The sequence below is a fragment of the Rhinopithecus roxellana genome, chromosome 10 (genome assembly GCF_007565055.1).
Source record: "Rhinopithecus roxellana isolate Shanxi Qingling chromosome 10, ASM756505v1, whole genome shotgun sequence".
In the NCBI taxonomy this organism is placed as follows: domain Eukaryota; kingdom Metazoa; phylum Chordata; class Mammalia; order Primates; family Cercopithecidae; genus Rhinopithecus; species Rhinopithecus roxellana.
The window spans coordinates 2217578-2244928 of NC_044558.1; the positions used below are offsets into that span (position 1 = coordinate 2217578).

Sequence of the window (27351 nt, forward strand, 5' to 3'; positions counted from 1 at the left end):
TTATTAATGATTCACTCCCAGGTCACTGCCAAGTGCCAAGGCATGTGGCAAGAGCAGTGGAATGGAAATCAGGTGATGTGGATTCTAATTTGAGCTCTGCTCTGTTAACCTTGGGCATGCCAGTTATCCCCTTCCGGCCTTAGTTTCTTATCTACCTAATGAAGGGTTTGGAGCAGGTGAGTCTTCAGTTCTAAGAATCTGTATTCATGGATAACTGTTTAGCATATGACTCAGCCCAAGGTGTACAGGATTGCTGGAATGTGGAAGGTATGTTGGCTCCTGCCCTTACTAGCAACAAGGCTTAATCTAGTGAACAGAAAGGATCAAAGGTGGCTATATCCCCACCTCAATGTCCATGATCTACAAGTGCTCTTCCAGCTGGCAGAGTGCGTCAGTAATGAGATTTTGTATCTCATTATATGAAGTTCTAAGCACTGAGCCTAATCAGTTACCCATCACTTAAGTAGACAGTGTCAGGCAGAGCTTAACTCTCCTTCCTATTTTTCTTTGTCTTCCTTTTCTCTGTAAGTTCTCTAACATAAGGAACTTCCATTTTGGTGAAAGAATAGAAAAGTTGAGGGACAGGCCAGGTGTGCTGTAAGACTGATCCAGCTGATTGGTTTGCCATTTAGATTGCATGGCAGACATCTGCCATAAGCACTTAAAACACACCTTCAGTAGACATTAAAAAGCACACACACGGCCAAACACAGTAGCTCACACCTGTAATCCCAACACTTTTCAAGGCTGAGGCGGGAGGATTGCTTGAGCCCAGGAGTTCAAGACCAGTCTGGGCAATATAGCAAGATGCCATCTCTACAAAAAATTTAAAAATTATCTGGACATGGTGGCATGCTCCTGTGGTCTCAGCTACTCAGGGGTCTGAGATGGGAAGATCACTTGAACCCAGGAGGTCAAGGCTGCATTGAGCCATGACTGCACCATTGCCCTGCAGCCTGTGTGACAGAGCAAGACCCTGCCTGAAAACACACACGCTGACTAGGCACGGTGCTCATGCCCAGCACTTTAGGAGGCTGAGGCAGGTGGATCACTTGAGGTCAGGAGTTCAAGACCAGCCTGGCCAACATGGTGAAACCCTATTCTACTAAAAATACAAAAATCAGCCATGTGGCCAGGCACGGTGGCTCTTGCCTGTAATCCCAGCACTTTGGGAAGCTGAGGCAGGAGGATCACCTGCGGTCGGGAGTTCGAGACCAGCCTAACCAACACGGTGAAACCCTGTCTCTAATAAAAATACAAAATTAGCCAGGCGTGGTGGCATATGCCTGTAATCCCAGCTACTTGGGAGGCTAAGGCAGGAGAATCGCTTGAACCCAGGAGGCAGAGGTTGTGGTGAGCCGAGATCACGCCATTGCACTCCAGCCTGGGCAACAAGAGCTAAACTCCGTCTCAAAAAAAAAAAAAAAAAAATCAGCCATGCATGGTGACACACAGTTGTAATCCCATCTACTTGGGAGGCTGAGGCAGGAGAATCACTTGAACCTGGGAGGCAGAGTGCAGTGAGCCAAGATTGCACCACTGCACTCCAGCCTGGGCAACAGAGTGAAACTGTGTCTTGAAACACACACACACACACATATAATTTGCTGTCGTTTTGGGGGCATGGTGGCACATACCTCTAGTCCTAGCTACTTGGGAGGCTAAGGCAGGAGGATCACTTGAATCCAGGAAGTTGAAACTGCAGTGAGCTGTGATTGTGCTGCTGTACTCCTGCCTGTGCAACAGAGTGAGATACTGTCTTAAGAAAATAAAAAAATAAAGAAATAAAAACCTAAGGTTTACATGGCAACTTTAAAATGTGAAAGGAGGATATATAGTTTTTCAAAATTCTGCTAGGAGCTGTGCCAGCAAAAAGGTTTGAAGACATGAAGCCATTATATCAATGGCGTAAACATCTTTAATTTGTCCTTTTCCTTATCCTACACCTGGTCAATTGAATTTTTTTTTCCCATTTATCAATTTCAGACTCTGCCTGGTTTTTCACTTTCCCATCCATTTTGTTACAATATTTTCCCCTCTTGAAATTAGCCCAGTCTCTTGGAGTGAATGCCCCATGCTCTTTCCTACCTCTGTGTCTTTACTACATTATCCTCCCTTGGAATGCCGTCATCTCTTCTCTGTTCACGAACTACTCCTCCCGACTACTGTGGTCGAGATTGATTTCTCTTTAACCTCTGCAACATTGGCTATTCCATACAGTTAGCACTTAGCATAGAACATCATCATTTGATTTTGTTCCTTAAGAACAGAAAGCACCTCTTAAAATTCTATCATATTCCCCCTAATGCCTAATGTAATGCTAACCACATAGTGGGTGCTTAATAAAGACTGTATTGACTGCCTAGAGTACAGAGCACTTGTTCACTCATTCTTTTGGCCATTCAGCTAATACTTTTTGAGAAATATTGTGTACCAGGAACTGTACTAGGCACTGGGGTATGGTAGGGACTAAAGTAGATGACAATCCCTGCTTTAAAAGACTGAAAAGTAAAATATGGTATGTCAAAAGGTAGTAAGTACTGAGAGGAAAAATAGAAAAAGCAGGAAAGAACAAGAAGTGTGTGATGGGGGAGGGCTACAGGGTGGGGAGGGGTAGTGTTGTATACAGTTCTAGATAAGATAGTTAGGGAAGTCCTCACTGTTATCAGTGAGGACTTATGGTGACATTTTACAAAGGACCTGAGGTGTAGGAAGGACTTGAGCTTATCTGTGGAAAGAGCCTTCCAGGCAAGGAATTTATCACATTTATCATGTGAAGCCACCAAGGCTGGACCTGCCTAAATTCCAGAAAGGGAGGGTTTTCGGGCTGGAGCAGAAGGGTGGAGGCCAGATTGAGAGGTGAGTCAGAGGACAGTGGGGCCCGGGCAGAGGGACAGAACCTGCGGGTGCTGGCTGCACTCAGGCTTTTGATCTGAGTGAGAATGGAGGCCTTGAAAGGGCTTTGAGCAGAGGAGTGACCTGCTGACTTAAGTGGAATAGAACCCTCTAGATGCTTCATTAAGGCTAGACTGAAGGGAGGCAAAGGCAGAAAGGGTGAGATTGATCAGGAGGCAACTATATAATGATAATACATTGAATATAATAATGACGTATTAATAATAATAATCCAGAGGTAGTGGCAACTCAGACCAGGGGAAGCAGTAGAGCTGGAGAGAAGTGATCAGATTTCGGATTTATTTTGAAGGTAGAACAGACAGGATTGCTGACTCTGTTGAGTAGTCAGCTGGGAGCTATTGATGGGTTCTGAGCAGGAGCTGAAGGAATATGACCCCAGTATAGGACTGCTGTGAAGACTTGGTGCAGGCAGAGATCAGGTAGGAGGCCATTGCAAGGATTTAAGGGTGAGATCCCTAAGAGTTATTTCATGGCTAGATACAGAGAACCAATATGAAGGAAAATACTTTTTTTTTTTTTTTTTTTTTGAGATGGAGTCTGGCTCTGTTGCCCAGGCTGGATGGAGTACAGTGGGATGACCTCGGTTCACTGCAACCTTCACCTCCTGGGTTCAAGCAATTCTCCTGCCTCAGCCTCCTGAGTAGCTGGGATTACAGGCACGCACCACCACGCCCGGCTAATTTTTGTATTTTTAGTAGAGATGGGGTTTCACCATGTTGGTCAGGCTGGTCTCGAACTCTTGACCTGGTGATCCGCCTGCCTTGGCCTCCCAAAGTGCTGGGATTACAAGCGTGGAGCCACCATGCCTGGGCAGGAAAACACATTTTTTAATGTTGTGTGACCTGGAGAATGGTACCACTGTTAATTTTTTTAAAAAAAAAACCAGAGAAGTCTGATTTAGGGAGAAATTTATGCCTTAGTTATACAAAGTTTGAGATGATAATGAAATATCAAATTAAAACTGTCCTGCAAGGAAGTAGGAAATGTGGAACTGAAAGAAGTTAGAACTAAAGATGTGGATCTGTCTTTGGCATAAAGATTATATTAAGTTACATGAGAGTAGATGAGTTTCCAAGAAGCAGTATAGCAAGAATAATGAAGGGCCAAGACTGGATCCTGGAGCTCAGCAACATCTAGGAGCCAGAAAAAATGCCTTCGGTGAAAGAGACAGAAAGTTGGGTCTATGCAAATTGTAGTCAGCCAACCCATGCCAGAAGTAAGCACAGAAAGTAAGGGTGAACGTTGGCCAAGCACAGTGACTGATGCCTGTAATCCCAAAGCGTTGGGAGGCCAAGGTGGGCAGATTCCTTGAGCTCAGGAGTTCGAGACCAGCCTGGGCAACATGGTGAAACTCCAGCTCTATAAGAAATTAGCCAGTCCTGTGTACACCTGTAGTCCCAGCTAGTAGGGAGGCTCAGGTGGGAGGATCGCTTGAACCTAGAAAGTTGAGGCTGCAGTGAGCTGTGAGCATGCCACTGCACTCCAGCATGGGCAACAGACCGGTGACTCACGCCTGTAATCCTAGCACTTTGGGAAGCCAAGGCAGGTGGATCACTTGAGGTCAGGAGTTTGAGACTAGCCTGGCCAACATGGAGAAACCCCATCTGTACTGAAAATACAAAAATTAGCTGGGCATGGTGGTGCACACCTGTAATCCCAGCTCCTCGGGAGGCTGAGACAAGAGAATCACTTGAACGTGGGAAGCGGAGGTTGCAGTGAGCCAAGATCATGCCACTGTACTTCCGCCTGGACAACAGAGAGAGGCTCTGTCTCAAAAAAGAAAGAAAGAAAGAAAAAGAAAAATTCCAGGAGATCCATTCCTAGGTATATACCCAAGAGAATTAAAAACATAAAAATATATGTTCACACAAAAACTTGTACATGGGCTCATACCTGTAATTTCAGCACTCTGGGAGGCCAAAGCAGGAGGATCATTTGAGGCCAGGAGTTCAAGACCAGCCTAGGCAACATAGTGAGACCCTGTCTCTGCAAAATGCATGAATGTTTGTAGCAGTATTCTTCATAATGCCCAAAAAGTGGAAACAACCCAATTGTTTGTCAACTGATGATGAATGGGTAGATCATATGCAGAGCATCCAGGCTGGGCGCAGTGGCTCATGCCTGCAATCCTAGCACTTTGGGAAGCTGAGGTGGACAGATCACTTGAGCTCAGGAATTCAAGACCAGCCTGAGCAACATAGTGAGACCTTGTCTATAAAAAAGTTTTTAAATGTTTAAAAAAAAAAAAATGCAGAGTATCCATACAAAGGAATATTATTCAGCCATAAAAAGGAATGAAGTACTGATACATGCTACAACATGGATGAACCTTGAAAACATGCTAGGTGAAATAAGCCAGACACAAAAGTCTACATATTGCATGGCTCCATTTATATGAAACACCTAGAATAGGCAAATCTATAGAGACATAAAGTAGATTAATGGTTGCCAGGCTCTGGGAGTTAAGAGAGAATGGGAAATGACTGCCAATGTGTATGGGGTTTCTACTTGAGGTGATGAAGATATTCTAAAATTAGTTAGATAGTGGGGATAGTTGCACAACCTTTTTTTTTTTTCCTTTTGAGACAGAGTCTTGCTCTGTTGCCAGGCGCAATCTTAGCTCACTGCAATCTCTGCCTCCTGGGTTCAAGCAATTCTCCTGCCTCACCCTCCGAAGTAGCTGGGATTACAGGCACGCACCACCACGCCCAACTAATTTTTTGTATTTTAGTAGAGACAGGGTTTCACCATGTTGGCCAGGATGGTCTTGATCTCCTGACCTCGTGATCTGCCCGCCTCGGGCTCCCAAAGTGCTGGGATTATAGGCATGAGCCACCGCGCCCGGCCACAACCTTTTGAATATACTGAAAAACATTACATTTTACACTTTGAAGGGTGAATTTTATGGTAAATTATATCTCAGTAGAAAAAAATCCAGGAAACTGTATATAGTCAGCCCTCCATATTTGTGGGTTCCACATTCATGGATTCTAAACTAATAATACAATAATAAAAATATAAATACAAAACAATATGCTATATAGCAGCTATTTTCAATAGCATTTACATTATATTAGGTATTATGAGTAATCCAGAGATGATTTAAAGTATGTGTGAAGATATGCATAGGTTACATACAATACTACACCATATTATATAAGGGACTTGAGCATCTGTGGCGGTCACTGGGAGTGCTAGAACCAATCCTTCATGGATACCAAGAGATAACAGTATTCAAAACTAATGAAACCAGTGAAAGAGAAGTTTCAATAAGAATGAAAACACAGCAGGGCTATCAAGGAAACTAGGGAGGAAGGAAAGACTACTGGATTTGGGTATTAGAAGATAAAATATTAAAACATCATTCCATATCAGCATGCAGTCCACAGACTACTCCTAAAAGTTCTGAGACCTCTTTAAGGAATCTCTTTGGGGTAAAAATTATTTTCATGATACTACCAAGATGTATTTGTCTTTTCACTATGTTGACACTTGCACTGATGTTGCAAAATGGTGGTGAAACTGCTGGCGCCTTATCACATTGGCACCAAACTGTACTGGTGATCGCTGCATTCTTTACTGCCATGCACTCACAATCAAAACAGCCAGTTTCACTTAAGAATCCTTGATGAAGTGGTACATTTTTTCGGTTTTTTTTTTTTTTTTTGAGTCAGGGTCTCACCCAGGCTGGAGTGCAGTGGGGCCATCACAGCTCACTGCCACCTCAACTTCCTGGGCTCAGGTGATCCTACCACAGACTCCTGAGTAGCTGAGGCTACAGGTGTGCACCACCACACCTGGCTAATTTTTTTTTTTTTTTTTTTTTTTAGAGTTGGGGTTTCACCCTGTTGCCCAGGCTACATATTGTTAATTTTATCAAATGTCAGTCCTTGAATAAATCTTTTTCTTTTTTTAAACTGGTATACACCACTACACCCGGCTAATTTTTGTATTTTTAGTAGAGACGGGGTTTCACCATGTTGGCCAGGCTGGTCTGGAACTCCTGACCTCAAGTGATCCACCCGTCTTGGCCTCCCAAAGTGCTGGGAGGCATGGGTCACCATGCCTAGTCCTGAGTACATCTTTTTAATCTTGTTTGAAGAAACAGGAAATATGCATTAACCACTTCTGCTGCACACTGATAGAGTACAGTGGTTGTCACAAGGAAAAGCATTTGGGCGATTATTTGAGTTGCATATTGATTTAGCAGCTTCTTTTTTCACTGACCACCATTTTTACTTGAAAGAATGGTGGACAAACTATGGTTTTATTTAGATTTAGGCATCTGGCAGACAGTCTCTTGAAACTGTATGAAGTGAGCCTGTTACTTCAAGGTAAACAAATGACAATATTTGTAGCCAGTGATAAAATCTACACTTTCAAGTAAAAATTAGAATTTTGGAAAACTTGTATCCACTCCCATGAGCTTGACCACTTGCCAGTATATACAGACTTTTCTGCTGAAATCAATGGTGAAATTTAAGGAATATGATTTTTTGATATGTATTCTAATGAAATCTGTCAGTATTTAGAAGATCTGCCTAACAACAGTGAACCAGTATTTTCCAGTGACCCATGTGTGATGTTACAAAGTCATGCATAGTACAATATCCATTCAAAGCGCAAGAAAAGCCAATGGATTTTATTATAACAAAAGTTCCTAACTGTTAAGAAACTACTACTTGTCAAGTTTTGATGCAGTGCTAAAGAATGTCCAAAATTATCTGAAAATGCAGATACTTTCTCTGTCTGGGTAAAGCCAGATTTTCTTCGTATTATTTTAACCAAACTAACGTATTACAACAGATTAAATGCAGAAGCAGATTTGAGAATCCAGCCATCTTCTATTAAGTCAGACAGAGGCCATAAATTTATGAAAATGTAAAACAATGCCATTCTTCTCATTAGATGGCTTTATTTCTTCTTTGTGTTGGGAAATATAGTGGTTTTCATTTAAAGTGTGTTATTTATATTAATGTGTAGTAGTTTTACTGTTAATATTTTTACTGAATTAATCATATCTTTTACTTTTTTTTTAGTTTTATTTTCTTTTTTTTTTTTTTTTTTTGATATGGAGTCTCGCTCTGTTGCCTAGTCTGGAGCACAGTGGTGTGATCTCAGCTCACTGCAACCCCCACCTCCTGGGTTCAAGTGATTCTTCTGCCTCAGTCTCCCAAGTAGCTGGGATCACAGGCGCCTGCCACCATATCTGGCTGATTTTTATCTTTTTAGTAGAGACAGGGTTTCACCATGTTGGCCAGGCTGGTCTCAAGCTCCTGACCTCAAGTGACCCACCCACCTCGGCCTCCCAAAGTGTTGGGATTACAGGCGTGAGCCACCACACCTGGCCTTTAGTCTTATTTTCTAACACAGTAGACATTGATATGTAGTTCCCACATTAACAAAAGTTGTTTGGGGTGCTCAATTTATTTTAATTTTTATTTTTTGAGACAGAGTCTCAAAAAAAAAAAACAACTTTGTTGCCCAGGCAGGAGTGCAGTGGCATCATCATAGCTCATTGTCGCTTCTGTCTCCCCAGACTCAGGTGATCCTCCTGCCTCAGCCTCTCAAGTAGCTGGGACTACAGGCATGCGCCACCCACCCCACCCAGCTATTTTTTTTTTTTTATTTTTTGTAGAGACAGAGTCTTGCTATATTGCCCAGGCTGGTCTCAAACTCCTGGGTTCAAGTGATTCTCCCGTCTCAGCCTCCCAAAGCGCTGGGATTACAGGCGTGAGCCACCACTCCCAACCAGATTTACCAGACTTAATGGAAAGAGTCCATTTCTGTTTCTTCAGATGAAACCTCACAACTTTAGGATTAATAAGTAATCTCAACAACTATTGTTCAGGAAATAAGAAAACGTTCCCACTAGAAATGCAGGTTGTGATAGATCTGGTCCCTGACACAAACAGCACTTGGAACTGAGTGAAGTCCAGAGACTGAAGAATACAGTTCTATCCACTCCCTGTGCTTGACTATAACCCCTGAAGAGGGGTTGTGCAAATTAAATGTATCCCAGCAGCTGCTTGAAAGACCACAGCATTTTGAATGTCCCTAGCATTAGGGCTTATAGAGCTCCCATTCTAGTAGAAGAGCCTCAGGTTTGGAGTGTACTAAACATCATCATCCTTCATCTGCTAATAAGTTTCTGAAGGCCCTGCTTTAAACAAACAATCAAAAAGAAGGAACAGTTACAGAGCTGCCAAACAAGTTCTTACAAACCTCTGGTTTTTTACAAACCCATCTGGTGCTGATAAAGGCAAGGCATCAACCCCAGTCTCCACGCTGAGAATTTTATCCTCAGAACTGAGTACTGCGACCTGCATTCGGATGTTAGTGGGGCTGTCAAAACCGTGTGTCGTGCTGTTAAAAGTGGAGGTCCTTCCCACTCAGACCCACAGAAGCCAACTCTGATGAGTGGGAGGGTGAGCAGGAGGGGCTTCGGTCATTTTTCATAGATTCTTCAGGTAACTGTAGCCACCATATTAAGCATTGGCTCCCACAAAAAAAGCATTAAGGCCCAGAAACCTCTTGTAGGGTCACACCCTTCCTAAAAACAGCACATCCCTGAAGTGGTGGCTGGGCAGCCAGGCTCCAAAGCCTGCTGAGCTGAGCGGCAGCCAAGAGTAAGGTTTGGTGTTTACATACTCAAAATCAGCCTGGGTTGTCACAGCAACTCACCCCAGCACAGTTCTTCCTTCTCCACGGCGGCTTCCTTCCAGGCTTTGCTGTTCTCTGTCACCGTCTTAATGTTCCTGGTAATGTGGCCTGCTGCATTCTTTTTATTTTTCTCCCAATTCCTCCACCTTCTTGTCATGTGTTTGCTAGTGTGCAATACTTCACCTGTTTGGAACTCAACAACGTCCCCTCCCGCAAAACGCACCTGAAAGCAAGAAATAGCACACAAGACCTCTAAGTGGCCAGAACAGATGTTACCAGGCCTGTGCACTGGCCTGTGCACTAAGTCCATAAGGAAAGCACCCAAGCCCCCTGCTTTTGTCTTCAATCTTTTTTTACACCTTTAAAATAAGGTTATGATTTCTGAGGCCTGCAGTAAATTAGGAGTAGGGAGAGGAACTATTGCCAAGCACCCCGGAAGCTCAGGAGGTGACTATTAATCCCAGAGTAGCAAGGAAAGGGACAGACAGGCTATAAGAAGTGGACACAAGAACTCAGAACTCAGGACAGTGTAGGCCTTATTAGAGTCAGGCAGACAATTTCACATACCTCAGAACGTCATAAAGCGATCATGACTTTACTCTGAAATAGCTATGATCCAGACACCTAGAAAATGTTAAACTAGATTCAAGTTAAAGAGGCAGAGTAGTATGTGTAGTGTTTTTTAGTTTCAAGCATTCCAAATGGGTTTTCATGCTTATCTTTAATAAACTTAGACATCTAGAACTTATGAGTGCTCTAGATAATTATCTACTCTTTTATATTTTTATTTATACCCCATTTCTTAAAAAAAAAAAGTAAAAATAAAGCAAAAGATTGAAGACATATTGACTTTTAGTCTATATACTGTCTAGTTCTTGGCTCTAGTTCTTAGCAATATTTGCTGCTAACCTGATGTTCTATCTCTGCCAAATTTCTGCCCGTGTGAAATGTATGAGACTTGATCCTATTTCCTTGCTCATTCATCTGCCTGAAAGGATCATAGACGTCTCCACCTCCCTTGAGCTAGTGATCCTATATCCCATCATCTCACTCAGCTAGAAAATGAACCATCACATGCCACCTCCTCCCAGTTATGTGCTCCATAAACAGAATACCTGGCATATAGCAGGCATTTACTAAACACTTGGTGAATGAATACATGAGCCGGTAATCCACAAGATATCGGTAGAATTAACTACAGTTGACCCTTGAACAGCATAGGGCCTATGGGAGCCCACCGCTTGTACAGTCAAAAATCCTCATAAAACTTTATTTATTTATTTATTTATTTATTTTGAGACAGAAAAAAAAAAATTGCCCAAGCTGGAGTGCGGTGGCATGATCTCAGCTCACTGCCACCTCTGCCTCCCAGGTTCAAGCAATTCTCCTGCCTCAGCTTCCCAAGTAGCTGGCATTACAGGCGCCTGCCACCATGCCTGACTAATTTTTGTATTTTTACTAGAGACAGGGGCTTCACCATGTTGGCCAGGCTCGTCTCAAACTCCTGACCTCAGGTGACCCACCCTCCTCAGCCTCCCAAAGTAGGGGATTACAGGTGTGAGCTGCCGCACCCGGCCCACACGTATAACTTTTTTTTTTTTTTTTTTTTTTGAGACAGAGTCTCGCTCTGTCACCAGGCTGGAGTGCAGCGGCTCAATCTCAGCTCACTGCAACCTCCGCCTCCCGGGGTGAAGCGATTCCTCTGCCTCAGCCTCCTGAGTAGCTGGGACTACAGATGCGCACCACCATGCCCAGCTAATTTTTTGTATTTTAGTAGAGACAGAATTTCACCGTGTTAGCCAGGATGGTCTCAATCTCCTGACCTCGTGATCCGCCTGCTTCAGCCTCCCAAAGTGCTGGGATTACAGGCATGAGCCACCGCGCCCGGCCACGTAAAACTTGTGACTCTCCAAAAACTTAGCTACTAATAGAAGACTTACTAATAGCATAAACAAGTTGATTAACATGTATTTTGTTGTATGTCATTTGTATTATATATGTATTTCTTACCGAAGTAACCTATAGAAAAGAAAATGTTATTAAGAAAATCATAAGCAAGGGAAAATATGTTTACTCTTCATTCAGTGGAAGTGGATCAGCATAAAGGTCTTCCTCCTCATGATCTTCAGGTTGAGCAGGCAAGGAGGAGGAGAAAGGAAAGGTTGCCATCTCAGCAGTGGCAGAGGCAGAAGGAAGTCTAAGGGGACCCATGCTGTTCAAAATTGTGTTGATCAAGGGTCAACTATACTTGCATGAAGCTATAAATTTAATTAAGAGCCTAGCCCATTATGGGAACAGCAATTAAAAAAAACACCAGTTAGCCAGGCGTGATGGCTCACGCACGTAATCCTAGCACTTTGGGAGGCCGAGGCAGGTGGATCACCTGAGGTCAGGTGTTCGAGACCAGCCTGGCCAACATAGTGAAACACCGTCTCTACTAAAAATACAAAAAATTAGCTGGGCATGGTAATGGGCACCTGTAATCCCAGCTACTTGGGAGGCCGAAGCAGGAGAATCGCTTGAACCCAGGGGCTGGAGGTTGTAGTGAGCCAAGATCGCGCCATTGCACTCCAGCCTGGGTAAAAACAGCTAAACTTCATCTCAAAAAAAAAAACCAGTTGATCCTGGCACCAAGAAGATCAAATGGTGGATATGCTGTTATGTGGGAAAAGTAGGACACACATCAGTACAGTTTGTTTGTTTTGAGACAGAGTCTCGCTCTGTCGCCCAGGCTGGAGTGCAGTGGCGTCATCTCAGTTCACTGCAAGCTCCACCTCCTGGGTTCACGCCATTCTTCTGCCTCAGCCCCCCAAGTAGCTGGGACTGTAAGTGCCCACCACCACGCCCGGCTAATATTTTTTGGGTTTTTTTGTTTTTTGTGTGTGCTTTTTTTTTTGTATTTTTAGTAGAGACGGGGTTTCACCTGGATGGTCTCGATCTCCTGACCTCGTGATCCGCCCATCTCGCCCTCCCATAGTGCTGGGATTACAGGCATGAGCCACCACACCCAGACTTTTTTTTCTTTAATGTATGGGGGAATAATTACTAGAAGGACAGAAACCAACATATAATATGATTGTGCATTTACTTATTTAACAAATAATTGAGCAATTTATTTCTGTATGATACTATTCTAAGCATTTTAGAGTTAACCAAACTCTTAGTAAACTGTATTGCCAATAATAAAATGGCACTTACATAATTTTAAAGCAAGAATCGCAGCAATTCATCAGGCACAGTGGCTCATGCCTGTAATCCCAACACTTTGGGAGACCAAGGCAGGAGGATTCCTTGAGCCCAGGAGTTCAAGGCCAGCCTGGGCAACATAGTGAGACCTCATGTCCACAAAAATTATAAAATAGCCAGGCATGGTGGCAAGCATCTGTGGTCCCAGCTACTCAGGAGGCTGAAGTTAGAGGATCACTTGAGCCCGGGAGGTCAAGGCTGCAGTGAGCTATGATCGTGCCACTGCACTCCAGCCTGGTTGACAGAGCAATACCCTGTCTCAAAATAAATAAAAATAAAAGCAAGAATTGCAGAAAGTATAAACCATGACCAACTCAAGAGAATAATCAATGAAAGAATAGGCAGAATGTCTTTCCAAAACGCAGTTGGGAGATTCCCATCCTCCACATATGCACTAGTGCAGTGGGAATGGTGCTAGGCGTGGCAGCCAGACCTCTAGATAGAACACTGAAGGTGAGTCTGCAGTAAAGCCACGGAATATGCTAATTTTAGTTTAGGAATACCAAATGTTATTGACTGCCCTTAATTCAATAAGCAACCCTTGGCCGTGTATAGTCAGTTCATGACCCATCAGGAGATCCTCTATGGTTCACTCATGGCCTTTGGACTATACTCTGAATCATGGCTTTAGAAGACATTTTTCCAGTATACTTAAATGAATTTTATAACTTGGTTGATGCCCAGATTACAGACTGTGAGGAGTATCTCCACATATCTTGTAACTGCAGTCAGCAATTCCAGTATTTAGCCTGATATTAATTTATATTTGTCCTCATAATCTGATAATACTGTGCTAGCAAGAGAGATTACAAAGTGTAAATGAGTGTTTCTGGAGCATAGATGGGTACCCTCAAATCTCTGTATCTTGTTTTTTAATAGAGACGGGGTTTCGCTATGTTACCCAGGCTGGTGTCCAACTCCTCGGCTCAAGCAATCCCCTTGCCTCAGCCTCCCAGAGTGCTGGGATTACACGTGGGAGCCACCATGCCTAGCTTCCTTGTATCATTTTTTTAAATTCAAGTAAGAGGAAATGCTGGCAATAGTTCATAAGCTATAAATGAAACCTAGTCTTAGGACCCAGCTTTATATTGCCTCAATCAAATATTAATATCTTCAGTTCAAAATTTCCGTTTACAAAAAAACTGTTGGTTCTTGGGGATACTGTTATTGCCTTCTCTGTTGCCATCCATATAATGTATGGTTTTGTTTTTTTTTTCTGTCTCTCCCTCTGGGCTGCGTTTCATGCCAGATAAACTTCCAAACCAAATTGGGATGGCACCAGGCACAAATAACACCCTTCTTATCTTTTTCTCCATCTAGGTTACCCCTTTGCTTTGTTTTATCGGCATTACCTTTTCTACAAGGAGAGCTACCTCATCCACCTCTACCATACCTTTACAGGCCTCTCAATTGCGTATTTTAACTTTGGTGAGTAAACTAAGTTAGTAGCGACACTGCAATTAGAGGGAACCTGGAAGGAACAGACTTGAATGGAATTTCCTTGAGATAATCTAATAGGTAGGGAAGTTATAATGCTCCTGCTTGCAAAGAGGGTTGTATGGACAGGAACACAGCTTAACTTTTCCTTTTTGTCTTTTGTGTACATTCCTCTGTCAGATAAAAACATTTTGAGGGTGGTTACCCTTGCCAGACCCCATCAACAAAGAATCCTCAGTTTCTCTCTGCTGTGGATGTAACTGAATGAGCCAGGCAATCTCCACTTAGATTCATTCTTCACTTCAGACATTCAAAAATACAGTAACAAGCTGGGCGTGGTGGCACTTGCCCAGGAATTCCAGGCTGCAGTGAGCTATGATTGAGCTACTGCACTCAAGCCTGGACAACAGAGCAAGTCTCATCTCTAAAAAAACAAACAAAAAAAGAAAAGAAATACAATAACACCCTAATAATCCTTTTTATTTATACAACTAATTTCCATCCTCTCCTCCAAAACATGAGGTTATTCTGAAAAAAAGATCCTGATGCCAGTGTTTTTTCTTTATATATTATGTTGTGATTGGAAGTCTCAGGACGGGTGGGAGTGTAAAAACCAGGCTATATTCTCTCTTCTTGCATCCAGGAAACCAGCTCTGCCACTCCCTGCTATGTATTGTGCTTCAGTTCCTCATCCTTCGACTAATGGGCCGTACCATCACTGCTGTCCTCACTACCTTTTGCTTCCAGATGGTAAACGTCTTTCCCTTAGCAGCTCAGGCTACAGCTGACACCAGTTCAGGGGACAGGGGTAGGCAGGAGACTGTGGCATAGAAATTAGCAGACCTGGCCGGGCGCCGTGGCTCAAGCCTGTAATCCCAGCACTTTGGGAGGCCGAGACGGGTGGATCACGAGGTCAGGAGATCGAGACTATCCTGGCTAACACGGTGAAACCCCGTCTCTACTAAAAAATACAAAAAACTAGCCGGGCGTGGTGGTGGGCGCCTGTAGTCCCAGCTACTCGGGAGGCTGAGGCAGGAGAATGGCGTGAACCCGGGAGGCGGAGCTTGCAGTGAGCTGAAGTGAGCTGAGATCCGGCCACTGCACTCCAGCCCGGGCGGCAGAGCGAGACTCCATCTCAAAAAAAAAAAAAAAAAAGAAAGAAAGAAATTAGCAGACCTAATTTCTAACGACACTCGCAGCACTTAGCACTATGACTTCAGGTATGTGGCTTATCACAGGCCCCAAGTGTTCCATCCACAGAGTGTAATGGTAACTCTTTGCTTGCCTCAAGGAAGGGCTACCAGCTAACCCTTTGCATATTGTACCATTAGGCTCTTTGGTTTAGCCCACTATCCAGGAGAAGAGTCACTTCAAGGCAAGACAGAAAAGCAACTTAGAATGAGTTAAAGAACCTAAGCCTAGGCCAGGCACAGTGGCTCACACCTGTAATTCCAGCACCTTGGGAGACCAAGGCAGGCAGATTACTTGAGCCCAGAAGTTTGAGACTAACCCAGGCAACATGGTGAAACCCCATCTCTACAAAAAAAAATATAAAAATTAGCCCTCCAGCCTGGTCAACATGGTGAAACAAAAATAATTAAAAATTAGCCAGGTGAGGTGGCATGCACCTGTGGCCCCAGCATCTAAATTCTCATCTCAGTTTAGCCCTCATTTTGCCGAGAAGCCTTGAGCAACACTCTTCCCATTATAGGTTTTCAGCACCTCCATTTGTAGGAATGTATTAAGGCTTTTAATGATGGGATGAGGAGAAAGGAAAAAGGAAAGAGAACATTGAATTTCAGAGCAGGGAGAAGAAATAGTAGTGATGCTGGAATACATACTTCTGCCTCTCCTAGGCCTACCTTCTGGCTGGATATTATTACACAGCCACCGGAAACTACGATATCAAGTGGACAATGCCACATTGTGTTCTGACTTTGAAGCTGATTGGTGAGTGATGGTCACTGCCTGCCTTCCTTACATGTAGGTCCCTCCCCCATCTCGCTAAAAACTTCCTCGGCACCCCCACCGCCATACACTCCTGGCTGCACTCAGTCTACAGGCCACATCCTCAGTGTCCTCTCCCATCACCCTACCCACCCGTTCTCTCTCTGCTCAGGTTTGGCTGTTGACTACTTTGACGGAGGGAAAGATCAGGTAAGTACCCATTCATCAGCAGAGAGGTTCAAGACTTAATGAAAGGGAAGAAAAAGGTTGTTAACAAAGACTGAACCCAAATTCCAGAGCAGAGCCTCTCCCTCATTCCCCAGCCTGTGCAATCTCCCTTTCAGATAGCACTGAGCAAGGATCAACAAATCTAATTTGCCCAGGATCCAGCTCTTGTACAAAGTCCAGAGATCAATGCCAGCAAGGCATTTGCTAAAGCAGCAGCAGCCAGCTATGCACACACGTATGCATTTCCACAAGAAGCAACTATTTGTCATCCCCCAAAGAGAAGGCTATTTGAAGAACCCCAGTCAGTGGGGCACACGGGTGGGGAACACTCAAACTGGCTCTTGTGGGGAGATTCAAGGCTATCCTGAACCATGCATTCTCTTCTTGGCATAGAATTCCTTGTCCTCTGAGCAACAGAAATATGCCATACGGGGTGTTCCTTCCCTGCTGGAAGTTGCTGGTTTCTCCTACTTCTATGGGGCCTTCTTGGTAGGGCCCCAATTCTCAATGAATCACTACATGAAGCTGGTGCAGGGAGAGCTGACTGACATACCAGGAAAGATACCAAACAGGTAATCGCCCCTCTTGGTCCAGATGTTCATGTAGGTATTGCACTCACTCTGAAGTGACTCTTCTGAAAGCTGCATTCTCCAGCATGACCCTGGCATAGAGACCTGTGTCATGCAGGCCCTGGACTGTTGTAATGGGCACTCTGTGCCAGGAGTGGGCCTTTTTTAGTTTAGGGTTCTTCCAGCTATCCATTCTGACACTGGTACAAACATAAAAATCCACTTTTATGCCACAGGATTTTGTCTGAACCAGTCACATTTCTGCCTTTAAAGCCTATTTTCACATACATATGAAATATATTTATGATTGATAGGTAGGTAGGTAGGTAGAGAGAGGCTGGGCACAGTGGTTTCACCTCTGTAATCCCAGCACTTTGGGAGCCTGAGGTGGGAGGATCGCTTGAGCCCAGGAGTTCTAGACCAGCCTGGCAGCATAGACTCTGTCTCTACAAAAAAATACAAAAATTAGCAGGCATAGTGGCATGCGTCTGTAGTCCAGCTATTTAGGAGGCCGAAGTGAGAGGATTGCTTGAGCCCAGGGGAGGTAGGTCAAGGCTGCAGTGAGCTTTGATCACACCACTGCACTCCATTCTGGGCGACATAGCCAAATCCTGTCTCAAAAATACTTATTTATCAGTAGGAAATGTAGGAGGGCACAGTGGCTCATGCCTGTAATCCCAACGCTCTGGGAGGCCAAAGCAGGAGGATCACTGGAGGCCAGGAGTTCAAGCCCAGCCTGGGCAATGTAGTGAGACCCCCATCTCTAAAAAAAAAAAAAATTATCCAGGCAAGGTGGTACATGCCTATAGTCCTAGCTACTCAGGTGGCCAAGGCAGGAGGATCACTTGAGCCCAGGAGTTCAAAGCCACAGTGAGCAATGACTATGGGCTATGCCTCTGTACTCTAGCCTGAGTGGCAGAGCAAGACCCTGTCTCTAGAAAATAAAAATTAAAAAAAAAAAAAAAAAAAAGAAAATAAAAATTAAAAAGGTGAAAAAAGAAAAAAAAAGTTTAATTGCCAAAAGAATTCCTTCACTGAGAACTTGTCCATCCTGTGTTTCAGCATCAATTCAACCAAAAAATGAAGGAGCAGATTCAAAGTGGTTATTTTTATTATCTTACCTCCACTGGGTTTTCAGTCCCAATGGAGATGGTGAAACCTGGCAAGACCTTGAGATCAGTAGCATCCCTGAGGGGTAAACACAAGACTGGTCCACTGTCTGCTGCCCTGACCTTCCCACAACTCTTAGAGGTTTGCAGTCCCCATTCCTCATAGCCAGCCATAGAAATCTTTCCCTGAAACAGGAAACGCTTTGGGCAGCAGAGCTTCTCATCCCATTCCAGGTAGACAACCACACCCCTAAAAACTCCTCTCCATAACTGAAGGTCAGAGGGTGAAGGGAATAGTCTGTGCTCTCTGTGACCAGGAACTTCACTCGTTCCTTTCCAGCACCATTCCTGCTCTCAAGCGCCTGAGTCTGGGCCTTTTCTACCTAGTGGGCTACACACTGCTCAGCCCCCACATCACAGAAGACTATCTCCTCACTGAAGACTATGACGTGAGTGTCTACTAAAGCAGCAGCAGCATGACTGCACCAGAGCTAGAAAATGGACAGGCAAGGATCCCTATAGATAGTAGAGAAGTAGGAAATATCATCTACAAATGCTCTAGATCTGTGAGTTGGTGTCAGTGCCAGCCGGGCCGGGACACGTTCATTGGCCAGCACTGAACGACCTTCGTGGGCACAGGGCTGTGCCAGCTGCACATTTAGCACCCCTTGCCTTCTCTAGGAGCCACTCCTAGCTTGCCTTATCACATCCACATGACCCCTCAGAGCACAGCAGCTTCTGATTCTCCAGCCTATTTTCTTCTCTTGCCTGATAAATTTGGGCACTTCTAGGGAATTCAGAAACCAAGGGAAGTGGGGAAGTGCTGGCTTTTGCTCCTGCCCAGCTGAAAAACTTGAAAACAGTTCAGTAATTCTGGGCAGGTTTCTCTCCTTAAATTTAAATCCAATATGGGCCCCTCCGTACCTAACATTCCAAATGCTCATTCCAAAAACTTGGCCAACGAAGGCAAACAGTGGAGAAGTTCAACACAGTGCTGCCCTTGGGACTCTCCAAGGGAAAGTGAATGAAGATTCTCCCGGCCCTCTGCTTATTCCTCTCTGCCTGTTGTGAAGGCCATCAGGCCAGACTATTGGGGACATCTGGCAGCAGGCCTTAGGCAGGTATGAGGTAGCCAGCCACAAGTGTGAAAAGGAAGAGTGCTAAGAGAAACTGCCTAGTCATGCCATATCCCTAATGCACTGTGCTTTCTTCTCTCAAGAACCACCCCTTCTGGTTCCGCTGTATGTACATGCTGATCTGGGGCAAGTTTGTGCTGTACAAATACGTCACCTGTTGGCTGGTCACAGTAAGTAGAAAAGTTGGAACAGGGTCCTATTTAGACGAGCCATGGAGGCCAGTGTGGGGGGGTGGCAAGAGCCCTAACTGAGCTATTCCCTCTCAGGAAGGAGTATGCATTTTGACGGGCCTGGGCTTCAATGGCTTTGAAGAAAAGGGCAAGGCAAAGTGGGATGCCTGTGCCAACATGAAGGTGTGGCTCTTTGAAACAAACCCCCGCTTCACTGGCACCATTGCCTCATTCAACATCAACACCAACGCCTGGGTGGCCCGGTGAGCTGCTGGTGGGGAGCCTGGACCCTGGTTCCTTCCTTCCACTGTCTTCCCAGATTGGAGGGCAGGGGTGTACCATGTTCACCCTTATGCGTCTTTCCCACCTGGGCAGAACCCCCTGTCACTCACACAGACTTTGATCCCCACCTATACCCCCCAAAAAAAAACATTCGTCATATTTGAAAAAAAGGCAAGATACAAAAGTGCGTTGAGACCTGGGTGTTACTCCAGCTCTGCCAATGGACTTATGTCCTCCACTGCCCTGTTTATAAACAGCTTGACTTGTTTGTCCCCACCACTAGAGTGTGGGCAGCTTGAGTGTCTGGTTCACCACTGATCTTGGCATCAGCACTCAGTCACTGCTGCTGAACCAAGTGACTCGTGCGCACATGGTCTCCAGCTCCGCCTTGGGTCTGCTTTCCATCTCTAAAATTAATCAGCCAGCACTGCCTCCTGTACCCTCTGGGGGCTACACGTGGGAGCCCACCAGCACTCCACTCCAATCCTCAGGGTGAGGACCCAGAGGCAGGTGGCGGGATGCAAGGACCAGTCAGTTTGAGGGTCGCCCCACCCACCCTTTTCTCCAGCTACTTCTTCAAACGACTCAAGTTCCTTGGAAATAAAGAACTCTCTCAGGGTCTCTCGTTGCTATTCCTGGCCCTCTGGCATGGCCTGCACTCAGGATACCTGGTCTGCTTCCAGATGGAATTCCTCATTGTTATTGTGGAAAGACAGGTAGGCCTCCAGGGTGGGGGTGAAGGGGGATATGAGGGACAAGATGCTGATGAGCTCCTCCTCCCTCCCCAGGCTGCCAGGCTCATTCAACAGAGCCCCACCCTGAGCAACCTGGCTGCCATTACTGCCCTCCAGCCCTTCTACTATTTGGTGCAACAGACCATCCACTGGCTCTTCATGGGTTACTCCATGACTGCCTTCTGCCTCTTCACATGGGACAAATGGCTTAAGGCAAGTGAAGGCCTGCTTATGAGACTGGGAGGGACTCACTGCAACCTCAGGCAGTGAGGGATGCTCCATGCCTGTCTACCTCAGTGGCCTCTCTCTCCACAGGTATATAAATCCGTCTATTTCCTTGGCCACATCTTCTTCTTGAGCCTACTATTCATATTGCCTTATGTTCACAAAGCAATGGTGCCAAGGAAAGAGAAGTTAAAGAAGATGGAATAATCCATCTCCCTGGTAAGTAAATACAGCTAAGCTAAAACCACCACCAGGTTACAGAATAGAGCAACAGACTGGAAAAAAAATAGTATTAGAAATCTGGGGTGAATTCCAAGGATTAGCCTGGCTACTAAGGGACACAGTATGGGCAATGACTGCTGTGACTTACTGAGGCATGCTAGGAAACATCTGGAAGGGCTACAGACCAGGAATTAGGGGAGTAACTAACCAGCCTTCCAATCACATGTCTTGTCTTGCAGGTGGCCTATGCAGGACTGGTGCAGAAACTACTTGTCTCCCTTTTCATAGCACTCCTTTGCCCCAGAGCACAGAGAATGGAAAAGCCAGGGAGGTGGAAGATCGATGCTTCCAGTTGTGCCTCTGCTGCCAGCCAAGTCTTCATTTAGGGCCAAAGGGGAAGCTTTTTTTTTGGAGAAGGAGTCTTGCTCTGTCACCCACGCTGGAATGCAGTGGCGTGATCTCAGCTCACCGCAACCTCCACCTCCCGGGTTCAAGTGATTTTCCTGCCTCAGCCTCCCAAGCAGCTGGGAATACAGGCGTGCCACCCAGCCCAGCTAATTTTTGTATTTTCAGTAGAAACGGGGTTTCACCACGTTGGCCAGGCTGGTCTCGAACTCCTGACCTCAAGTGATCCACCCGCCTCCGCCTCCCAAAGTGCTGGGATTACAGGCGTGAGCCACCATGCCCGGCCCAAAGGGGAAACTCTTGTGGGAGGAGCAGAGGGGTCCACATCTCTCCTCTGGCTCCCCCATGCACATTGCCTTATCTCTCCCCATCTAGCCAGGAATCTATTGTGTTTTTCTTCTGCCAAGTTACTATGATTGTGTATGTGCCGCTATCACCACCCCCCCCATGGGGGGGTGGAGAGGGGTGCAAGGCCCTGCCTGCTCCACTTTTTCTACCTTGGAACTATTAGATAAAATCACTTCTGTTTGTTCAGTTTTTCACCACCAGCATTCCTGACTGCTCTCTTTCACGGTTCTCCATCCTTGCCATGGCTGATTATCAGGGTTCTCTCCTTTAGCGCACAGGAATCTAGGAGCTAAAGCCCGCCTTCAAAGCATGGAACCAAACTGTAAACTCTGTAACCTCGTATCTGTCCCTGAAGTCCCAGGGGAACAAACAGTTTTACACCATTAGATACTTTAGGAACCCCAAAACAACCAGGTTTGCAAGAACAGTATTCATAGGATAAACAAATAGCAAATGTACAGCCTTGGCTTCCCCAAACTCCACAGTCTTAGTGCAGAAAGATCATCTTCCAGCAGTCGGCTCAGACCAGGGTCAAAGGATGTGATCTCAACAGTTTCTGGTTTCAGAACAGGTTCTACTACTGTCAAATGACCCCCCATACTTCCTCAAAGGCTGTGGTAAGTTTTGCACAGGTGAGGGCAGCAGAAAGGGGATAGTTGCTGATGGACACCATCTTCTCTGTATACTCCACACTGACCTAAGAAGAGAACAGTTTTGTCAGCCAACTCTCACTCAGTAGCCGTTTCAACCCTTCTTTAGGTCAGGAAAACTATGGCTGAGCTAGTATTTCAGCTGTGCTGTTTCATATCAAATTCCTACAAAGGATAAAGAAGGTCCTAACTGTGACTATTACAAATATGGCAGCAGTCCTCAAAGGATGTGCACTGGGGTAGGGTGTGGAACTGTCATGTGTCTTCTAGCTCATCGTAAGCATTGTTAAAATGCCTGCTTCTCTGGGAATTCTATACTAAGTTCAGCTCTATCAAGAACCTCAGGGTTGAGCCCAGACCTTACCTTGCCATGGGCAAAGGCCCCTACCACAAAAACAATAGGATCACTGTCGGGCACCAGCTCACGCACATCACTGACAACCGGGATGGAAAAAGAAGTGCCAACTTTCATACATCCAACTGGAAAGTGATCTGATACTGGATTCTTAATTACCTAAAGTAAAAAAGAGGAAAGTCAGCCCCAGAAACATTCCCAGAACCAACCTTCAACTAGTAGGTTTCAATACCTCACCTTCAAGAGCTTCTGGGGGCCATCAGCTGCTCGAACACTGAGCTTGTGTAAAAGTTGAACTAGAAGGGGGAAAAAAGAGTTCAGAGGTACATGAAGACCATAGTCCTTCTGTCCAGTCATTATCTAACAAGGAAAACCCCATAGGTAAGATGAGTTCCCTGTGTGCTTTATATCCAGACTGGACTCCTGAAATGTTAGGAACGAACAGTTGCCAAGCATATGGCTAGCTGTACAGTGATAGGTTCAGACTCCCTCTTTCACTCAACCAGGAAGCTACTGCAAGAACAGGAGAGTGGAGTTTCCGCAAACAGAAAAATAATAAGAGTCCTTGTCCTGGTATTGATCATCTTGTTCTCCCATCTCCTCGCTTAAAAATCCCACATTTAGCTCTCCCTTTTCCTCTTCCTCCCTTCTTCCCTACTGACAAGTTCATTCTGAGCTTTGTTCTAAGGCTTCTTACCCATGAGGCCACAAAAGCGGTCAAAGGTTCTGGGAATTCGGGTCTGGGGATTCACTTCAATCAGAACATTCTTCTGTGTATGGATATAAACCTGTAGCAAGCCAGCTCGGTTCAGGGGACTATCCATCAGCATCAGCAAACTCTGAGCAAAGCAGAAACCACGGCATGGTTAAGGCTGAAGAGAGGCAGCACTCAGCTGCCAACCCTTCCAAACAGAGGCTCAAAGGGTTGTGAGCACTGTCCCTGGAGTTACCTGGTGGGTGATGTCTGGCCGCACTTCCCCAGGGTCCCGTCCATTCTTCAACAATATAGACTTGTGCTTGTCACAGTTGAGTAGCTCATATGTCTTCCCTACCTGAAGAACAGGGAACATGACCAAAGAACAGCATTACCTAGCCCACTACCACCAGCAGCTGCACCTGGAAACCTGTTAGGCAAATTCTCAGGCCCACCCTAGACCTACTAAACCAAAACCACAGGAGGTGGAGCCCAGCGAGCCCTTCAGGAGATTACTGTGAAGCCATATTTGCACTCCCCAGTAACTGGTCTTGGAAACAGGAGGAAGGGCACAACCTGTGACTTCACATTACCTACCAATACACTGGATTTAATTTAAAAACCTGTGGCTGTTAAGCAAGTCCAATGAGACATCCTGGAACTAGGCAGGAGTTAGTAGTTAGTGAGCAAGGCTGAATGCTTTGTTTATCACAGGAGCAGTATTTATGTACTATGCAAAACATACAGTCACTACCCTCAATTTGCGTACACCAAACATGCACTAAGTGAAGAGCTGCAAATCTGAACAAGAAGAAATGTGAAAATTCTAATGACGCAGGAGGCAGCTGAATCAAAGAAAACTCAGAAGTAAAATGAAGAGGGGTTATTCCCAGTTTTAAGAATGGCATGGGGACGGGTGCAGTGGCTCACGCCTATAATCCCAGCACTCTAGGAGGCCAAGGAAGGCAAATCACTTAAGGTCAGGAGTTCAAGACCAGCCTGGGCAACATGGCAAAACCCCATCTCTACTAAAAATACAAAAACTAGCTGGGTGTGGTGGCATATGCCTGTAGTCTTAGCTACTTGGGAGGCTAAAGTGGGGAGGATGGCTTAAGCCTGGGAGATGGAGGTTGCAGTGAGCCAAGATTGCACCACTTTACCCCAGCCTGGGTGACAGAGCAAGACCCTGTCTCAAAAAAAGAAAAAAAAAAGATTGGCATGAGCAAAGGTACAGTTAGAATCAAGAAAAAGTAGCTAGGTGTGGTGGCTCATGCCTGTGATCCCAACACGTTAGGAGGCCGAGGCGGGAGGATCACTTGAGCCCAGGAATTTGAGACTGGCCTGGGCAACACGGTGGGGCCCTGTCTCACAAAAAAAAAAAAAAAAAAAAAAAAAACAGGCGCAGTGGCATTTGCTGGCAGTCCCCGCTACTCAGGAGGATGAGGTGGGAGGACTGCTTGAGCCAGGGAGGTAGAGGCTGCAGTGAGCCATCACACCACTGCACTCTGTTGCCTGGGCAACAGAGCAAGACCCTGTCTCAAAAAAGAAACAAAAAAGAAAAAGTGTAAACAAAAAAAGGAAATTTCGAGGAAAATTGGGAGCTGAAACACCGAAGGGCAGTGATTATATATGAAGCTGCTTTGTAAACCACAAAATCCTAATGTATCAAGCACAAAGCCAAATATAATTCTGGAGTAAGAAGGGCAGGATGGGAATGACTGACAGACACTATCCTAACAACTCTGTGTACACTGAAAAAGACATCAGAAGTTTGATGATAAAGAAGTGGACTACATCTGTAGCAGCTAAAAGAAATAATTGCAAGTTGCAATTTGGAGTCCCAAGGAGCATTAGGGTGGTCAGTAAAAAGCCTAAAAACAAACTGTTATATACAAATACAGGTTTTGGAAGGCTAAGTTTTTATGTATCACTAGAATGTTTGTATATGTCTATGTACATTCTTGAGATATGTGGCTCCAAAAAGTCTGCGAAAAAAGGGATACAGATTTTGAAATTGAATAGTTGAAGTAGCAATGTCACAGAGTAAGCACAAAGAAAGAACAAATGACCAAGAACTAAGTCCATGAGACATCCTTAGTTATAGAAGAAAAAACCTTCTTGAATGAATACTAGTTTCAACCCATTAGTAGGATATAACCATGTGTTCTATTCTTTTAATAGATTACAGGTACAGGCCAGTAATCCCAGCTACTCTGGAAGCTGAGGCAGGAGAATCAATTGAACCCAGGAGGCGGAGGCTGCAGTGAGCCAAGATCATGCCACTGCACTCCAGCCTGGGAGAGACTGAGGCTCTGTTTCACACACACGCACACACACACACACCAAGTGTATTTAGAACGAAGATTAAAATCCTGGTCTCACTTCTAAACCCACGCAATTTCTTCTGGGCCTACTCACTGAATTATTTCTTTTTTTTTTTTTTTTTTGAGGCGGAGTCTTGCTCTGTCACCCAGGCTGGAGTGCAGTGGCCGGATCTCAGCTCACTGCAAGCTTCCCCTCCCGGGTTCCCGCCATTCTCCTGCCTCAGCCTCCCAAGTAGCTGGGACTACAAGCGCCCGCCACCTCGCCCGGCTAGTTTTTTGTATTTTTTAGTAGAGACGGGGTTTCACTGTGTTCGCCAGGATGGTCTCGATCTCCTGACCTTGTGATCCGCCCGTCTCGGCCTCCCAAAGTGCTGGGATTACAGGCTTGAGCCACCGCGCCCGGCCTCACTGAATTATTTCTAAAGGGTAAGAGAAAGGAGGAAGAACATTGCCCAAGGCTTTAAGATAGAGAATTGCTGGTTCTATTTATTACATGTGGGGAAAGACATGAATGATAGATAAAATGGTGACGTAAAAGTGTTAAACAATAACCTGGTCTGGACAGTGTTTCCAGGTGGATATTAGAGAGAGGTGACTATGGACACTAATGAATTGAAACATGAAGCCCTTACAAAAAGGGAGGGCAGACTAGGCTACATAACTACCTTTCTCATCTGCCCAGTAACTTGTCTTGGGATGTGGAATGACCCAACAAATGAAACTTTCCTTAGACTACTGTATCACAGAATCCTGGTAAACCAATTGGAAGCAAAGAGGTGAGGGCTGGAATGGCATTCAAGAAGAGCAAAAGAAAATGAGTACTACCGGCTGCGCACGGTGCCTCACGCCTGTAATCCCAGCACTTTGGGAGGCCGAGGCGGGCGGATCACTTGAGGTCAGGAGTTCCAGACCAGCCTGGCCAACATGGTGAAACCCCATCTCTACTAAAAATACAAAAAAATTAGCCGGGAGTGGTGACGCGTGCCTGTAGTCCCAACGACTCGAGAGGCTGATTCAGGAGAATTGTTTGAACCCGGGAGGCAAAGGTTGCAGTGAGTCGAGATCGCGCCACTGCACTCCAGCCTGGGCGCCAGAGCGAGATGCCGTCTCAAAAAAAAAAAAGAAAGAAAGAAAAATGAGCACTACCATCCCAGAATGTCAAATCAACGCACAGCCAACCAACCCATCTTCCTTCAAAAGCATCTTTCACCCCTCTCTGCTTTCTCCATCCACTCTGAGCCCCTCACCCTCATTCTACAGATCCCAGTCTATTGATTTACTACTTATCCACTTCCTGTCCCAAACTACCTTGACTGTCTCCAGACTGGCCCCTTCCAGCACCACAATAAGCCTACGGCCTCCGATCTTGTTTCCTGCCCCTAGTCGGGGCCGCTTGGGTGGCACAGCATCCCAGTCCTGTGCCTGCTCCCAACCGCTTCGTTCACGAGGCTTGAATCCACCACTGGGCGCGGCCATCTTGCAACCAGACCGGAAGTTGCGCTAACGCTCTTAAATGGGAACAGTGAGGCTTCGGATCACAAATCTCCTTCCGGCTGCCATTTTGAAAGTGGGCTTGTAAATGGCGATGACTTGCCGTCTTGCGCTGCCCTCCCTGGGAGGGCAGCCTTCCAGAAAGGGGCGGGACTTCCGTATGCGCTCTTCCTGTGCGCGAAGTTAGGGTCCGTAGTGGG

The 27351-nt window shown here is 45.4% G+C and overlaps 2 protein-coding genes across 4 annotated transcripts in view; one reads left to right on the plus strand and one right to left on the minus strand.

Annotated features, from left to right (window-relative positions):
- LPCAT3 (lysophosphatidylcholine acyltransferase 3) overlaps positions 1-21831 on the plus strand; it is a 42370-nt gene extending 20539 nt beyond the window's left edge. The window contains exons 2-13 of the mRNA XM_010385885.2: positions 14146-14253; positions 14906-15012; positions 16119-16212; positions 16382-16419; positions 16831-17009; positions 18456-18564; positions 19335-19421; positions 19518-19684; positions 20272-20419; positions 20492-20650; positions 20753-20881; positions 21124-21831. Of these exons, the coding sequence (XP_010384187.2) occupies positions 14146-14253; positions 14906-15012; positions 16119-16212; positions 16382-16419; positions 16831-17009; positions 18456-18564; positions 19335-19421; positions 19518-19684; positions 20272-20419; positions 20492-20650; positions 20753-20869 (1313 nt within the window). The 3' untranslated portion in view covers positions 20870-20881; positions 21124-21831. The remainder of the gene's footprint in view (positions 1-14145; positions 14254-14905; positions 15013-16118; positions 16213-16381; positions 16420-16830; positions 17010-18455; positions 18565-19334; positions 19422-19517; positions 19685-20271; positions 20420-20491; positions 20651-20752; positions 20882-21123) is intronic.
- Positions 1582-27241, minus strand: EMG1 (EMG1 N1-specific pseudouridine methyltransferase). Of its 3 annotated transcripts, XR_004059488.1 has the most exons (8): positions 26969-27241; positions 23593-23694; positions 23340-23481; positions 22880-22938; positions 22652-22801; positions 10147-10203; positions 9601-9802; positions 1582-1755 (listed from the first exon to the last, which is right to left on the minus strand). XR_004059488.1 is itself a non-coding variant. In XM_010385884.2 (6 exons), exons 1-6 carry the CDS (start codon positions 27134-27136, stop codon positions 22221-22223), a joined length of 735 nt encoding a protein of 244 aa, XP_010384186.1. In that variant the 5' UTR covers positions 27137-27241; the 3' UTR covers positions 22053-22220. The 3 variants fall into 3 exon arrangements, 2 of the variants coding, with proteins under 2 accessions (XP_030794221.1, XP_010384186.1); XM_010385884.2 differs by lacking the exons at positions 1582-1755; positions 9601-9802; positions 10147-10203 and adding an exon at positions 22053-22334; XM_030938361.1 differs by lacking the exons at positions 1582-1755; positions 9601-9802; positions 10147-10203; positions 22652-22801 and adding an exon at positions 21203-22334 and having other exon boundaries at positions 26969-27138.
- Between the last annotated feature and the right edge of the window lie 110 nt (positions 27242-27351).

Coding starts and splice junctions, on each gene's coding strand:
- EMG1 (XM_010385884.2), bottom strand. CDS start 27,136: ATGGCCGCGCCCAGTGGTGGATTCAAGCCTCGTGAACGAAGCGGTTGG. Junction 23,695..26,968: donor CCAGTCTGGAGACAGTCAAG/GTAGTTTGGGAC, acceptor CCTGTTCTTCAG/GTAGGGAAGACATATGAGCT. Junction 22,939..23,339: donor CCGCTTTTGTGGCCTCATGG/GTAAGAAGCCTT, acceptor TCCCCCTTCTAG/TTCAACTTTTACACAAGCTC.